Source organism: Trachinotus anak, unplaced genomic scaffold (genome assembly GCF_046630095.1).
Source record: "Trachinotus anak isolate AG129_WGS33_773 ecotype Australia unplaced genomic scaffold, CSIRO_AGI_Tana_v1 ptg000005l, whole genome shotgun sequence".
Classification (NCBI taxonomy): domain Eukaryota; kingdom Metazoa; phylum Chordata; class Actinopteri; order Carangiformes; family Carangidae; genus Trachinotus; species Trachinotus anak.
In genome coordinates this window covers 15,551,456-15,569,015 of record NW_027273856.1, presented here as the reverse complement: position 1 = coordinate 15,569,015, position 17,560 = coordinate 15,551,456, and the positions used below count along the sequence as shown (strand labels likewise).

Here is a 17,560-nt window from a genome sequence, read left to right as displayed (position 1 = left end):
CAGTCTATGACTGCAATGTTGATGTGTTTCTTTTATGGCTTGCCCAAAGGCATGTAGCCGGTGAGCTGAGTGCAAACACAGACTACAGTGATTGACTGTGGAAGTGCCACAGCAGCAGGCCTGTGCTAAACCACACGGCCCTGGAAGCTCTGGCTGCTGCTCGTCTCTTCACTCTGACATGTAGCTCAGTGTGATACGTCTTACACATTGATACATAGTCAATTTTTTCCGCAATTTATAGTAAAACCATACTGTTGCAATGACCTTTAAACCAACACACAACATGTGTTTGAACATATCTGTAATATTTTAGTGTCACATTCTTGTGGGTTCAAGTTAAAAGTTTAATTCATGAGCAATAAAACACACCTTTGTTTAATTTAATGCACTTTTGCCACAGAACTGTTTGGTCTGGTATGACCAGTTAGCTTATGGTAGCTAATGTTATCTAATGCTAGCAAATTGTACATGCAATAGCTAACTGACATTGGTGAATTAATTTATCCTGACTGGATGAATAAGATACGTTTTAGCGATCACTACTATAAAGTGTACTTGCAGCCACAGTGGCTGCTGTTCAGTAAATGTTAAACAGGCTCACTTTAAAGTTGCTACACTCAATATTTTTATATTAACAGTTACCTAATGACTGCAGTTCCCCTCAGTTATAAGAAGCTTTTCAGAGTCTTTCAGCTCATTGATTGAAGTTTCAGCATCCACTGATCATTGCATTTTGTGTTTGGCATTGTAACAGTCTGGACATATAAGACTTAGTTACACTTAAGGTGTATTTATACTGATTGCAAATTAGTGATTTACCAAGCAGTTCTTTTCAGTGTCCTGACGCCAGTAGAATCAGTTTTGTTTTGAGTGCAGATTTGTTCAAAAGACTCATTCACTGAATCGTGCTCGACCGGAGCTCCAGCTGCAAGGTTTTGAGTTTCTTTTTCTGGACCCACAAAGCAGAGCACAACAGGTAAAGTGAAAAAACATTAGCTCCAACAACTAGTTAACAATAAAGAACTGAGTTATTGGAGGAAGGTTGAAGATGTTGGAGAGGTGAGGGGGATGCAGCCTGGCTGGCAGACAATGGCGGAGCAGGGCAAACAGACAGAGGTCCACAGAGCAGGGCAGGCAAATGAAAACCCAGACAGGTCAAACAATCAGGCTGAGCATGGCAGGGTGCTGAGGTCCTTAAAACACAGAGCAAAAAAAAATAGGTCGGCCGTAGTGAACATACCACACAAAGTAACCTGACAGAGAATGACAAGAAGAGCTAAATAATGCTGCTGCGGGGTGGGGAGCTGATTGGCAGATGAAGAACAGGTGTTCTTGAGAACTGGCAGGAGCATGAACCAGGAGGCCACGCCCAGCTGGACAGACACACACATACAGGTGCTGGTCATATAATTAGAATATCATGAAAAAGTTGATTTATTTCAGTAATTCCATTCAAAAAGTGAAACTTGTTTAATGAATACATTCATTCCACACAGACTGATATATTTCAAGTGTTTATTTCTTTTAATTTTGATGATTATAACTGACAACTAATGAAAACCACAAATTCAGTATCTCAGAAAATTAGAATATTGTGAAAAGGTTCAATATTGAAGACACCTGGTGCCACACTCTAATCAGCTAATTCACTCAAAACACCTGCAAAGGCCTTTAACTGGTCTCAGTCTAGTTCTGTAGCTACACAATCATGGGGAAGACTGCTGACTGCTGACCATCGACACCTTGCACAAGGAGGGCAAGACACAAAAGGTCACTGCTAAAGAGGCTGGCTGTTCACAGGGCTCTGTGTCCAAGCACATTAATAGAGAGGCGAAGGGAAGGAAAAGATGTGGTAGAAAAAAGTGTACAAGCAATAGGGAAAACCGCACCCTGGAGAGGATTGTGAAACAAAACCCATTTAAAAATGTGGGGGAGATTCACAAAGAGTGGACTGCAGCTGGAGTCAGAGCTTCAAGAACCACCATGCACAGACGTATGCAAGACATGGGTTTCAGCTGTCGCATTCCTTGTGTCAAGCCACTCTTGAACAAGAGACAGCGTCAGAAGTGTCTCGCCTGGGCTAAAGACAAAAAGGACTGGACTGCTGCTGAGTGGTCCAAAGTTATGTTCTCTGATGAAGGTTTGCATTTCCTTTGGAACTCAAGGTCCCAGAGTCTGGAGGAAGAGAGGAGAGGCACAGAATCCATGTTGCTTGAGGTCCAGTGTAAAGTTTCCACAGTCAGTGATGGTTTGGGGTGCCATGTCATCTGCTAGTGTTGGTCCACTGTGTTTTCTGAGTCAACGCAGCCGTCTACCAAGAAGTTTTAGAGCACTTCATGCTTCCTGCTGCTGACCAACTTTATGGAGATGCAGATTTGATTTTCCAACAGGACTTGGCACCTGCACACAGTGCCAAAGCTACCAGTACCTGGTTTAAGGACCATGGTATCCCTGTTCTTAATTGGCCAGCAAACTCGCCTGACCTTAACCCCATAGAAAATCTATGGGGTATTGTGAAGAGGAAGATGCGAAATGCCAGACCCAACAATGCAGAAGAGCTGAAGGTCACTATCAGAGCAACCTGGGCTCTCATAACACCTGAGCAGTGCCACAGACTGATCGACTCCATGCCACGCCGCATTGCTGCAGTAATTCAGGCAAAAGGAGCACCAACCAAGTATTGAGTGCTGTACATGCCCATACTTTTCATGTTCATACTTTTCAGTTGGCCAACATTTCTAAAAATCCTTTTTTTGTATTGGTCTTAAGTAATATTCTAATTTTCTGAGATACTGAATTTGTGGTTTTCATTAGTTGTCAGTTATAATCATCAAAATTAAAAGAAATAAGCATTTGAAATATATCAGTCTGTGTGTAATGAATGAATACAATATACAAGTTTCACTTTTTTTGAATGGAATTACTGAAATAAATCAACTTTTTCATGATATTCTAATTATATGACCAGCACCTGTACATACAGTATGTTCAGACACAGAGAGCAAAGTGGAGACAAATAAACCACATGAGGGAGGAGAAAACGGCAGGAGAAAAGGGGGAGAGAGCCCTAATCCTAACACAAGCTGGACTGAGACATGGTGGAACAGTATACATTCCTCATGATCCTCAGGTGCATCATCAATTCTGTTTATAATTCTTGATCTTTAAAAAGTTTCCTCCCTGAATATTGGGTATGAACACTGGTTTTTAACTGATCTACAGTTGGGCATCATACTCTGGAACTTGCTGGGTCTGATTGGACAGTTCGCTGTATAGTGTGTTCAGTGATTGTTGATGAACATGCACCGTTCCCTTGCCGTGAAAGGATCTCAGATTTTCACTATCGCTGACTCTAAACTGATCACATTTTTCATATGTGAAAGTGTAATTAGTAACTGTTAAATTCAGTGGCTGCAGTGAAATGCAAACTACAATAGTAGTGCTATAAGTAACATCAGTTGAAAATACTCAAGTGAAGTACAGCTATAGTACAGTACAGTAGTTGAGTAAATGCACTTATGTACTTTCTGCCACTGTATAATCCACATGGATGACTAAATCTCAGCTGGTTTCAGAACCAAAGAGTATAAGCACTGGGTAAGCAAACTCCAATTACCCTACTTAACATCTACCCTTTATTCAATGACTGTAGAAATGACAAAGATAACACAGTAAGAGTAGAAGAAGAAATAAATGTGTAATTATGATTGTTGATGATTAAAAAGAGGCTGGAACATGACTCTCCATCCAAGCATACATTCATCCTCCATATCCACTTATCAGCGTCTACTACTGGACTACTGCCTGTCCACTCTGGGAGGAGGCCAGGAAACAGCCACAGTGGTTTAAAAGTGAAATAAGGCTGGAAAATTCAGGTCCTGGATGTTCCTGAGGTTCTGGTTCTGACCTGTTTAGGTCCAGCGGACAGTAACAGGACAGTTTATCCTCTGCATCATCAACACATGACCCTTTTTCTAAATTATTCCTCACTCACTACAACTCAAGTTGCCCTGTAGCAAGACATGTAAGTCCCAGTGGAGCTGCTCAGGTTAAATGAATGGATTACATAATGAGGCCAACGAGGGAAGTTTGTAATCATAGACGGCTGTCGTATTCAGTGACTTGCTCAGTGAATTTTAAACCAAGTCCTGGGAACCAGTGAATACATTCAGTCAGTCATCGCAGTATGAAGAAAAGCGTTAAGAACTGGTTTGAGAGAATGCCAAAATCTTCAATTTGATGCCAAACACATGCAAACGAGCCTTGGAAGCTGCTTTTTTTTTTTTCTAGGTCAAGACAAAAGATACGTCGTCCCACAAAGGTCCCGCTGAGTGTCCCAGTTCTCTGCTTCACTGAGGGGAGTAGAGGACAGACACACACACACACGCAAAACACCGCATTTATTGGCAAGCCAATCATTAATAAATTCATGTGTGATATGTGCGGCTTCTTTTTTATTCTCTAAATCCTCTTCTCTGCAGTTTTATATTACTATGAAACATTAAAACATGTATATACATTATAACATTGTGTCTTCTAGCCTTACAAAACTTATTTTGTAGACAAAAGCATGTAAAGGAGGGGAATCTGTAATTGTATCCCTGTTGGTTTGTTATTTTCTCTCCTCTGTGCCGTGCGTTTTAAAAATCTAACCAAGTCAAAACAGTTGCAGACCCTCAAGTGAACGTTCCGCCGCTTCATCCAGTGAACAGTTTGATGTGAGGGATGCAGGAGGAAGGATTTTCCTTTGTTAGAACAAAATAAACGAATCCCCACAGTTAATTATTTGTTAGGTAGAAAAGGAGGGGAAACAGTTTAGTTGTCCACCTTGTGTCTTGTTTAATTAGAACAAATCATTCGTGCAGCAAAAAGAGTAACTTTGCTTCACTGTTTGGGGAATTTTTAATGGAAGAAACATTTTTCATTTTTCATTAGCAGTTAGAGTTCAGACATAAGTGCTCACATGAGACAATAAATGCACTGATAGAGATCTGTGTTTGGTATTTTTTGTTCTTACCCTCTTGCCATATTCAGGGTCAATTTGCCACTGAGCTGAGGAAAATATACCATTTTCTGCAAGGGAAAAAAAAACACTTAGTAAGGAAAATGTTTACTCCACAGCCACTCTCAGAGGACCGTGATCAAAATTTAACCAGCATTGATTGATTTTTTTTTTTTTTGGCCTCAGGAGCAGGGGAACAAGGTTTCGGCAAAAACTGTTGTCGATCTGTGTGTGTGTGTGTGTGTGTGTGTGTGAGAGAGAGAGAGAGAGAGAGAGAGAGAGAGAGAGAGAGACAAGGAGGCACTGAGTGAATCAATGCACAGCTATAATAAATTAAGATTTTTCCCATATGAAATAATAAAAAAATAGAAAATCAATATGTTGGTCAGTTTTGATATTGTGGCAGTCCACCAAAAATAAAAAACTGTATTGGAATGAACTATAAAGCAATGAACTGAAAGATGCTTAAATGCTCCATCGAGCCAAGGGTAACTGAAGAGATGGGTGACAGTTGTATGTCTTTGTCTCTATCTGTGAGTTCAGACAGAATTTAAAGCACATTTTAGAGGCAGAGCAACTGTAGTTGCTGAGGTGGCACAAACCAATGCAAACAAGTCTACACAAGTTGAAAATGTTTGAATTTGAACAAATTTCCTGGCTACTCAGGAGCTACATTACAACAAGCAAGAGAGAGCAGGAGAGAGGGAGGGAGGGAGAGAAGTCCTCGGTAACTGCTAAAGAAACTAGCAGATCTGAATAGTATATAAACAATGTCAGTAACTGGAAATGAAACGATAAAAGCCCTGTTATTTCTGTCCACTTAAATGCCAGAGGATTTGCAGTAATTGTTTAGTTTGTTTTAACACATAATGCAGTAATTTTAACAGGAATGGATTAACACGAGGCTTCGTACAAAAATAGCACTTTGACCAATTACACATATCAAACAGAGGGAATTGAGGTAAATAAAGTCCTCAAAATGGTCAGCCTTTTTAAAGAGCATCTGCCAATGGAGAAACTCCAACTCCGTCACATGGCATACAGCTGACCAATGGTGGAAATATGATCACTCAACTATGATCACCCAGTCAGTCAGTCACTCACAGATATTCATGATTACACGGCTGGCCACAAATATTGCGTGTGTAGCTTTAACTGAAAGGAAGCTCCACACATGGACAGTCAACTCCTGAGCTAAGTAAAATTGTCAAGAAATGATGTTTTGTATCCAACACATAACATATTCCAGCCAGCTGTTTAAAAGGACCACAAAGGGAAAATGTATTCAGTGTTAGTCTCGCATCACTTAAAGTTTCCCTTTAAGAGGAGACCCACAATTCTAAAGGCAAAGTGCTCAGCAGCAGCATCCATTGACACTCTGAAAAGATCTTTTGAAATAAGACTGCATCGAATGCCTCTAATGTAATCTATGTTTCCATATAGTAAACATGTCTGGCAGCACATCAACACATTCATGTTTCTCAAGGGACACAGTGAAAGATTTGCCAAGCAAACACATCTAATGAAACATGAAACAAAAAGAGTGTAAAATTCATTATTCAATGTAAAACCTTTATCTACCAAGCATGTTTCATGTGCTGTAGGTTCCATGAAATCCTGACAAAACACAACAGACTTAATAATTTAAAAAAACAGAGAGCATGCTGGTAGTATGAGATGGGATATTGTAAACGTGCTATCATAATTTTATACACGACGCAAGTTACAAGGAATCTCAGAGACCCATATGTCAAACATCTACTTGTGTAAAGCAAAATACAACCACACTATTAAGACATGTCATGTGCAACACAATGTTTTTCGGATGCATTTGCCCACATAACACACTCAGTAGCAGTTATTTCCTGCTGCAATTTCACACTCCAATCTAAAAATCAGATCATCATAAATTCCGATAAGCATGAAATAATTCTGTTGAGATGTGAATGTGTGGCCTCGATGATCAAAGTGAGTCCTCTTTAAAGATTATAGGTTTAACAGCAGACAATTAAAATAAACACACCAAAAAAGAACCACCAGGGAGGAGAGAAAAAAAAATATCTATTTGACATTGCTGTAGATATCATATGGTACAGCCACGAGTGGAGGCGAGGGAAGCTGCAGCTCAGAACAAAGCCTAGCTATTATATTGTTCTTAGCCGCTCTCCTATAATAGCAGGTTTAATGCAGGTGGAAATTATGGCGATTATCTCCCCCATCGGAATGGGAGATCCTGGCGTTTTCATGTCAAAGTCATTGTGTAAGGAGGTCGATGGGAGTCACCTTGTCAACTGCAGAAGGTTTTGTGCAGGATATCATGTTCTGCTACCCCCCGTCTCCCATCTCAACCCCCGCCTGCCCTCCCATCATCCATTTACATCATACTTATCCTCCTATTCTCTCCACCCCCATCTTCACATCCTTGTTTCCTACCATAGAGTGATCTAACTATCACTGACGCTGCCTGCTCTGTCTCTTTCCCACCTGTGGATGTTCAGTGATGAGTTACCGAACCTGAAAAGTGTGTGGCTGGCAGAGGCAGGTAGACAGGAGGCTGCAGTACAGCAATAGCCTATCTTAGTGTAAAGCAGAGATGAGTAGTGGGAAGATGTACAGGACAGGTGGTATATGTAAGTATAGGAAACAAGGCTGGGAGCTCACTGAATACCTAGCAAGCAAGTAAGTGCTTCCAACTATATTGCAACACTTCCGGAAAGACCCTTCCCTCTGGCCCTGTGCACAAAGCCAGATCCATAACGAAAGGTTTCACAAGTCTGTTGGAAGAACTTGAGAGGCCTGCACAGACCCCTGATGGTGCTGGGCCCTTGCTAACTGTATGTCCAGATTAAAAGTCAAGAAGGTGAATCGTACTGGAAGTCATTTGTTTTTCGTGTGAGCCAGAGTCTCTTGGTGACAGGCAGCAGCATGTTGATGTCAGGGAAATTTGAGGTCCAGGCAACTTAACAAGCTATGATGCAGTTTGGCAGCAACTAATCATCAACCAATCACTGCAGAAGTGCTCCACACTAGAGAACACTAGAGATCACAACCATGTAAACTTTTATTCCCATCAAACTTTTATTCCCAAATTTAATGGATTAGAAATTGATTATTGCAGTGCAGGGTTTGCCCATTCTTTATGACATATCTCTTTGTGGTAACAGGGACTTAACTAAAAAACAATGCATAGACAAAGGTGTCTGGTCATCCAAGTGAGCTAGCATAGTGTAGCCTATGAAATATTACATGAATATAGGAAGGAATAGAGTGCCACAGGAATGAATCCTAAAACATGGAATTTAGTTAGCATTTTAGCACATCCTGTTACCTTGTCCTGAAGCTTATGGGGTTTTCTTTTGGTTAGATGGCTGAAATAAGGTCTGTGGCTCAAGACATTTTCACGTTTTATTCTACAACATGAAATACATCAGTAAATACCGCGGTCATGATTTCTTAAAGCTTTTAAGCCTCTTAAAGAAGGCTGGTTGCTAACAAGTGGCTAAATGAGACTAGAGGTTGTCAAGGACATTAAACGTCATCACACTGGGAACGAAAATCAATCTACTCACCAGTCCACCTTTACAACCTTGTTGTGTTTATCCTTGCACTTTTCAAATTATTTTAACTTTGAACTTTTCTAACTTTGGAAGAGGAAAGGCAGTGAAAACATCATAACTGTTTTGTGCTTTTCATACTTTACTGCAGTTTAAGAGTTTCATGCTTCAGTATGGGTTGAAATCACATCTATAACTCTTGGTTTTAAACTGAAAAATACATCATAGTTAGTTTCTTTTGAGGTGATATAGTGAGCTGAAAAAATCAATATGTTGATCATAAAGTAGAGGAGATACAGTGTCCTACAGGAAAATCTATTGATTACATTGCAGCATTGAGAAATCACATGAGAAACAAGTTCACTCTACAAACACTTAACTACAGAGTAAAAATCATTTGAAGTTTTTCTGGTTTTAGGCATGGCACAGCAATTGGTCAACTTTGAGGCTGCTGAGTTTCTTGTTGTGGAGCTCTGGAGGACTTATGCATCTCAGGGCATCCCGAGGTGACAGGGTGGCCTTAGTCTGTCCCATCCACTGCACCAAGGAGCTGATGTTACAGTCGCACAGCCATGGGTTGTCATGGAGATACAGTTTCTTCAGGACTGAGAGGGATCAGAGAAGAAAGATTATCTCTAAAAGTGAATCATGTAGGCATAAGCGAACAATGCAGTCATCTCTGCCTCTACAAATATGAGTCACACCTTTGTTCTTGTGAAAATGGGAAAGTGAAAAGGCCACCTGCCAGGGTTAGACTTACTGGGCATATGGGTGAACATGTTTCCATCCACTGTCCTCAGGCGGTTTCCGCTGAGAGCCAGCTGAGAAAGCTTGGGCATATTCCTGAACACATCAGGTGGCAGGTTCTCCAGCTTGTTGTTCCTCAGGTAGAGTTCCTGGTTCAATACTCAGCACATTTATTTTTGTGGCATTTAAAATGACCATATGAAGTAAAGAGGTAGCTAAATTCAAGCGGTTGTCATAATGTTTACTGGGAAGGTCATCCAGTTGTCCTTACTCTTCTTTCTGGGCGAAAACTATAATTTACCAACATTAACGATAAATGTATCTTCGAAATGTAACATGATGCAATGATATCTGACTTTAGTCTACCCTGTGACAACACATTATGTTACCTGCAAGTTGTCCAGGCCATCCAAAGCTGACAGGGTCAGTGTGGAGAAAAGGTTGTTATCTAGAACCAGCATCTCCAGAGATCGCAGCAGCTTGAATGCCCCAGCAGGAACAGTCTTCACACTGGTTTCAGAGAGATAGTCAAAAATCTCTTAATCAACCCAAATGTTAAATTATTTTAATTTATAAGCAGTATATAAACAACTGGTTTATAACACACTGTAGTTTAAAGCAGACATAAGTGTTTATTAAGCTATCTGTCAAAAACTATATGTCCTCCTTATGTATAAACAGAAACTAAATCAGTATATAGTAAAATAAACCTACAAGTGGTTATTATATCATTACATGTCTATATTTACTGTTATAAATCAAAATTAGAGGGACTTAAAGTAAAGTGCTACCACAAGAATACATTTTAAAACTGCTATATATGACAAGAATGTAGATATCTATTGGGAAGTAGGAACAGTCCAGTCTTTGATGATACCACCCACTGGTGACTACTTCTCGTGAGAGGCATACACTATGTGAAATGTGTCATCCTCTAAATGTAGAAACCATGGCAAAAGTCATAGTCTTATAGAACTATCTGAAACTAAATTTTTTTTGTTATGTGCACATCAACAAGAGGATATTTATGACACAGCACTGGACAGGTGGGAAAACTGGACTCAAAGTAATTGAAATAAAAGAAAGACACCAAACAGGTGCAATTAACAATAAAAGACCAAACCAAAAAAACAAACAAACAATGAGTATAGTTTACTTTGATTTTCCTTTTGTAGTATGCATGTGGGTTGGTGGATGTGTATGTGTCTTTTTATAATTGTGTGGACAATGTTTGGGTTGAAACCATCCTTGTGAGGACATCTTAGAAAAGTGGCTTCAGAAGGCTGTTTGTGTGTTAAAACTTGGTTTTAGGTTCAGGTTAGAATTAGGTTTAGGTTGGGGTTAGGCATTTCTTTGTGATGGTTAAGTTTAGGGTAAGAGGCTTGTGAATTCATTATGTCAATGAGAGTCTTCACAAGAAACGTAAGACAAATAGCCTCTATGTGTATGTGTGTGTGAGTATGTGTGGGTGGGTTTTCTGTGTTAGAATTATAGAGGGGAAGGAGAACAAAAGAGGGATACAGAAAAAAACAAAGGAATAAAGTAGAAAGGACAAAGGTGAGGTGAATCTCAAGCAGGTCAGGTTAGAACATCTGGGTCAGGGCAGAGTTTTAGGTATTTATCTATTTTTTATTTCCTTTCTCTTTCCCTTTCTCCTCAATTTTTTTTGGTTCTGGTCTGCTTTAGGTCACCTCCAGGACCACAGGAGGTTAGTGGCCAGTTGCCGTGCTGTTCTAGCACCCAGCCCTACAGGAGGGGTAAGTAAAGTACAGTAGTGGGCTTTTTTATGTAACCAGTATAAAGAGTCTCGCTCTTACTTAATAACTTAATCTATGAGTGGATAGCTGTTGTTTGGGGAATGGGTTTGGCGAATGGTCAGTTGGTGAAGTGACCCAACCAATGATTTGTTTGATGTCCTTTCTTTGCACAGATCAATATTTAATCAATTTAGCGTATTCGATTTAGCAGCCAAAACATCTAAGTTTCTGTCTTTCTCATTTTTGCTTTGGAGTTCCTGGCTGGGTTCCTGGCTCTAACCTAACAATGCATGGTTTAGTAATCAGATTCTATTTGTATTTATGAAGTACATTCATGTAAAAGGACATATGTTGTTGTGACCTGTTATTGTCCAAGTTGAGAAACATGAGCTGTCTGAGCCCTGTGAAGGCTTTAGGAGAGATCCTCTCAATGCGATTCAGGGAAAGGTCCAGAACCTTGAGGGCGATCAGAGGCTTGAAGGCATTAGATGGGAGCGAGGTCAACGCATTGAGAGGAAGATCAAGATCTGATAGGTTCCTTAAGCCGGCAAACATCTCAGCTTTTAGGGTGCCAATCTGGTTCTGTCCCAACATGAGGAAGCGGAGGTTCAGGAGGTCCTACAGATGTGGAAAAAAAAAAGCCCTTGTTTTCAGATTTTTGCTGTAGGATCGCTGTACATGTAATCTATTCCTCTCCAAACCCTTTACCTGGAACACCTTCGGTGGAAGGTTGGTGATACGGTTGCTGTAAAGATTGAGGAGCATCAGTTGCTTTGCCCCAGAGAAGGCCTTGGGGTGGATGGACCTGATGGCATTTCGTTCCAGGTTGATGCTCTCAATCTTTGGGATCAATCTCAGAGCACTGGCCTTCAGGTCTGTGATACCATTCTCACCTTTACACACCAGTGGGAAAGTTGGTTACTGATGCAATCATGTCCCACAATCCTCTTGAACATTGCAACAATCATAGGATTAATTTTATTAATTGCAAAGATACCCACCAAGTTTGAGGATCCAAGCATCAGAGGGCAGATCGGAGGGAAAATCTTGAAGCCCCCTCTTGTGACAGTTGACCTCTGACTTTTCTAAATCGGGCATCCTGGAGCATTTACAGAGGTCAGGACAGCTCTCCACAGTCTGTGCCACCCATAGGATCACAAGCATCAACCACACGAAGAACTGCATCTCCCTTCCTACAGAAGTGTGAGTGTGAAGAGAGACAGACCAAGATATAGCCTTGACATTGAGAAATCAGTTGTGGTTAGTTTGATTGTTTGAATTTTTCAGTCTTTTTGATATATTTTATCATTAAATTCCGTCAAATTTACCTGCTTTTTCCTGGGAAAAATGTTAGCATGTACAGCATGTGCTTGTATGTCAGTGTATTTGTGTTGCAAAGGCTCTTATGTACTAAAATACATAACCTCATTAATTATTTATATCTAAATGCTTAGGTCCAACCTTGAAATGCCATTATTATGGTAATATGACTGAATCAATAATTCATCTACAAAGGTGTCCTCCTATTATTTGCCATGCTAAAATGGCAGCTTACACTCCAGCTGTAGGATAGCACATTTCTCAAAATACCACAATGTGAAACTATTCAATAACAAGAAAAATCCCTCCATTCAAAATGTTAGTTTAAGATGCCCTGTGGAATTTTCCTACATATATTTTCTTACATTCAGTGTTCCTCACAATCTGTGACTCACTGAGGTCTAACAAATATGTTGAGTGCATTTTCTCCCACTGTGCATTGTTTTAAATCCACATTTGCTTTCTAGCTTTTTAGCTTTTTCTTCTTCTGCACTGTCGTTGTTGGACATTTGCTGATTTGTTACTGCCACCAACTGCTGATCAGCACCACAGCGCGAAACCAGTGCCAGGAATGTGGATGTTTGTGTGTGGTCATGATGCACACAAAGCAGGGACGTACTAATAAAATACTGCACTACAGCACCAATAGCAATGAAAAACCCCGCAAAGTACTTTTAAACACACAATATGTATTTCACTGATGGCCATTACTTACTTTTGACTGAAATTCATAAACAATATACCAGCAATAACAGCTTGTGCTTTTGTTTCTTTATTTAACTTGCTAAATTTAAGGATTGATTGACAACAACATCAGTCTAATATTATTCTTATTTTGCTTCCTCTGTTATAGCAAGGTGGATTACAGAGAGATGCCAGTGAAAGGGCCCAGACTCTGATGTCTGTCTCTCAGATTTTCTCTCCTTGGACCTTAAAGAGCTGAACAGTGGTAATGAAGAGAGGTGATGATGGACAAATGGAGGATGCATTTTTATGTTTAGAGTTTTTAAGAGATCTTATGATAGTTGGTCATGTATAATAAAAACACAATTAGGAACAAAACATTTATTGCAACAAATGTAGTTTTAAACTAATTTATTCATTAGAACATTTTTTTTTAATTTTCATAATATGATTTTATTTTAATTTATTACATTTTATACTCTAATGCAATTATGACTGATAAACTAAATATGTATGTCTTTATCACAAAATGTGGTCAACTTATCATCACTTACTCTGGGAGGCTGGTTATCAACCGCCTCAGTTCACTCTGGGTTGTCAAGATCATTCAAGTGTGCATTTCACATGAAAGAGGCTGAGTTCCTAATTACAAGTCAGTGACACACTGTACATCATCATCATCGTCGTCATCATCATCATCATCATCATCATCATCATCATCATCAACAAATCAGGGGCAGAGAATTTAATAAGAGATTACATGAAACTGTTACTACAGTGGCCAGAAGCAATATTCAGCCAGGTGAAATATACAGCATTCAATGTATTTCACTAATCTACTAAAACAGAAAAAGAAGCAACAGATATCTTAGAATAAATGAGCAAATAATTAAAGTAGTCTAACAATATTATGAAGTGATTATGAAGTATTATTTGGTATGACATATTAATTTCAACACTTTCAACATTAAATAGATTCTAGAATGAGTATGAAGAATAAATTGATGAAGATTATTTGTGATTTTAGTCCGATAACAAAAATGATTAAAATGCTGCTTTTTCTGTTGCTGAAGCTAAAGAGTGCAGTTGTGACAAAAATGCTTATAAAAAAAAGCATATAAAAGCATATAAGCATATAAAGCATATAAAAAGCATATAACTAATAAGATCTATCAGACTGAAACGTAGCATTTAAAATTCAGTGCGAGCAAGTTAATAGAGTGCATGTTTGAGTCCTGTAGAAATGATGGCTATTTATCCAGTGGTCTGACTGGTAAATAGTTGGGCTTATTACACATCACAGTGTGGGTAAAGTGTTACATGACATGTAATAATTAACATGGCAAGAAATAAAAAGCAACATGTCCGCAGCCATGTTTGAGTCTGGCTTGATCCAATATATACATACTGTGGTTAGCTGTATTTAAAGCCTAATGAATGACATTCATATACATATTAATTATAAAGAATTTGTTACATCACCAACAGGATCCCTGACAGACTGGTTCACTCTACACTTTTACTCCATCACCGCAGCATAGGGGAATATGAGACATTATCAGTAGACTAGTAATAATACTCATATTTAGTAACACAATGCATGTCTATCACTGACTGATTTAATCAAATCTAAAAATTTAATGTTCCACCAATGTTAATTAACTCTCAGTAAATTACAGTAAACAGATCATTTTTCAAAATTCAAATGTGGTCATTTAGATTTCTGTTGCATCTCATTCTATAATTTTTTACATGAATACTACTTTATGCTTCTAGTTTTACATTGTCTTTTACTAAATATTCTGTAATTGTTGCATGTGACGACCTTGTAATTATGACTTTCACCTCTGTCAGTTGAACAAATTGATAGATGGGTTGTTGAACCCAGGATCAACAAAGTCAGGCTCAGTGAAGCCAGGAAGCTGAGCTGACTAATACAGCAGCTAAAATGTTGTAGATGGAGCTTGTCCACTTGTTTTCCTGTTGTATGTGTCTTGTTCAGATGGACAGTGGTGCTTTATTATCCTAACACAACAGTGTACTTCATAGAATGGACAAAAGTGGTATAAAAATGAGAAGAATTAGAAAAATTTTAAATAAAAAATACAGATATGATGTCGTGCCACAATTAATGACCGACACACATTTCATAACACTAATGATAGACCGCTGCTACAAGATAAAGCTAGCGTTAGAGTGATACCAAGGGGAGGTATAATACAATGGTTAGCTTTGCACATGTTGTAGTGTCGTGTCTGACAGCAGACAAACAATGTCATGTAATTTTCCTCACAGCCTCCATGCATCAGAGAGCAGATTGGACAGTATAACAGCGACATCACTGCTAACTGGCTAACACGGGAACCACAGGCAGAGCCACCTCTACTTGCAAAAGGATTGCAAAATATTATGATTAATTGTTATAATTAACTGTTGCACTTAAAATAGTTTGATTTCAATTTTTGCCCCTGATGTGTCACATCATTTTTATTCATTTTATTTTAATTCAATAACTGGCTTATAGTTATTATTAAAACAGCATTTGTGGAGGAATGATTCTGCCCCAAGCTTTTTTTAAATAAATAAACATATAAACACATGTAACACATATAAACAGTTAATTACTGTAAACATTCATGCAGTTGTTGTTGTTACAGCTTTTACATTTTTTTTTTTATTAACATATTAGTATCAGATCGGTACCCAGTATCTACCCAGTACTAGGGCTGCATGATATGCAAAAATTGCAATTATTTTGGCAGATATTGCAATTGTAATATGAGTCATAATTTCAGTTGGAATGATCATTTTTGCATTTCATTTTCAATTAAAATGATGATGATGGTGAGATTTTTGTTGGGGCTTACACCTGGAGAATAGGATTTGTAGGCGGGGCATCTCTGTAGCACCACAATACTTATGGTGGTAATAATGCAAAACAATGTTGTAACACATTTTACTTAATCAAAAAAAATTGCAACTCCTGCAAATTTTTTGCATCACCTGAGATTTGGATTTTTTTTTTTTTAATTTGGTTCCAAATCACTTTTATTCATTGTGATCACATCTTTTTTCATTTGATTCTGCAGATTTTGTTCAATTATTTTAAAACAAATCTAATCCCTCACTAAACCACCAAGACAGCAGCTGAAATGCCTGCATGCAGTAGGTTTTACTTTGAAGCCACTACACATAGTGAGACATCAAGTCACTAACATGAAATTAAATCATATATATATCTGTGTGGTGTTATTTATTTATATATATATATATATATATATATATATATATATATATATATATATATATATATAAAACCACACACATTCAAGTGATTCTATTTGAATGTTATGTATTGTTTCAAGAAGAAGTGTGACTTATGGTGAGAAATCCCAGTTTTCTTAAGAAAGGGGTAATAAATTCCCCAAAAAATATATTACAGCTTCAAACCCAACAGATATAGGCTACATCTATAAAAAGTTATTATGTCTACTAATATTTAACAGCCTGTTAAATGCTGAGGAAGCCAAAAGCAGGCAAATATAGAATAGATGAGAAAACTGACCTCATACAGGATTCAATCTCCATGAATAACTGAAAGTTACTTAAATATAACATAAGTTCCAGAGGTGTAAAAGTATTCAAGCTTCTTAAATTATTTGCACAAATAGTGACTCCACAAAGGGATTTTGAAAATCAGAAATTCATCTGCAGCTAATCCCATTTCAAAAGCCACCTTGTGCAGATACGGTTTTCTAAAACATCAAGAGGGAAGCATAGGAACAAGTCCACACACTGACACAGCACTGTGAAACAAAGAGCAGCTCTTCACCAGTACAAACATTAATACCTGGTTTCAAGTGGTTTCAAAATGGTTGAGGTGTGTTTGATTTCTCCCACTCGACATGAAAGCCAATCCAATTAATAAAAATCAAAAAGTGAGACAGATGAAGCTCATTTGAAAGCAGTCGGGCTGTTTATTCTCCCGCTGAGAGACACGTACCTGAGCAGGCTGTCGTCACCCCTTCAAAACAACGCTCCAGATGTCTGCCCACCTTGTCTTCACCTCTCAGCTTTCCCTTAAAACCGTCAGTTACACTTCTGTGTAAGTACCAGCTGTCAGTCAGAGACAGTTATCCCTGGTGTCTGAGCTTTTAAAACTGATTTTATAGATACACAAATTATAGTTTTAATTCATGTCAACACCAGCAGAAGAACTGTGGAGTTCTCAGCTCCCAGGAGACTCTGAAACAGCTTGATGAAACTATGTGAGATATGAAGGACGCTGTCAAACCTGACATAAAAGCAGCCACACAACACTGACCAGTGTGGTGGTGTGGGAGCACAGCCTCACAGACACTGAAGGCAGAGTGTGAAACTCCTGGAGCCGCAACTTCTGCAATGTCACAGAGCCCAGAGAAATGTGGCATCCACAGATTATGGCAGCGATCCATGTTACACTGCTAAGTCTGCTGCGTGTGTGTGTGTGTGTGTGT

The 17,560-nt window shown here is 38.7% G+C and overlaps 1 protein-coding gene across 1 annotated transcript; it reads right to left on the bottom strand.

The window, feature by feature from the left end:
• Positions 1-8,061: 8,061 nt before the first annotated feature.
• Positions 8,062-17,316, bottom strand: LOC139621257 (leucine-rich repeat-containing protein 15). The gene is made up of 7 exons (XM_071477554.1): positions 17,068-17,316; positions 12,062-12,253; positions 11,769-11,953; positions 11,422-11,678; positions 9,693-9,813; positions 9,317-9,452; positions 8,062-9,161 (listed from the first exon to the last, which is right to left on the bottom strand). The coding sequence occupies exons 2-7, from the start codon at positions 12,243-12,245 to the stop codon at positions 8,971-8,973; spliced, it is 1,074 nt and encodes a 357-aa protein (XP_071333655.1). The 5' UTR covers positions 12,246-12,253; positions 17,068-17,316; the 3' UTR covers positions 8,062-8,970.
• Between the last annotated feature and the right edge of the window lie 244 nt (positions 17,317-17,560).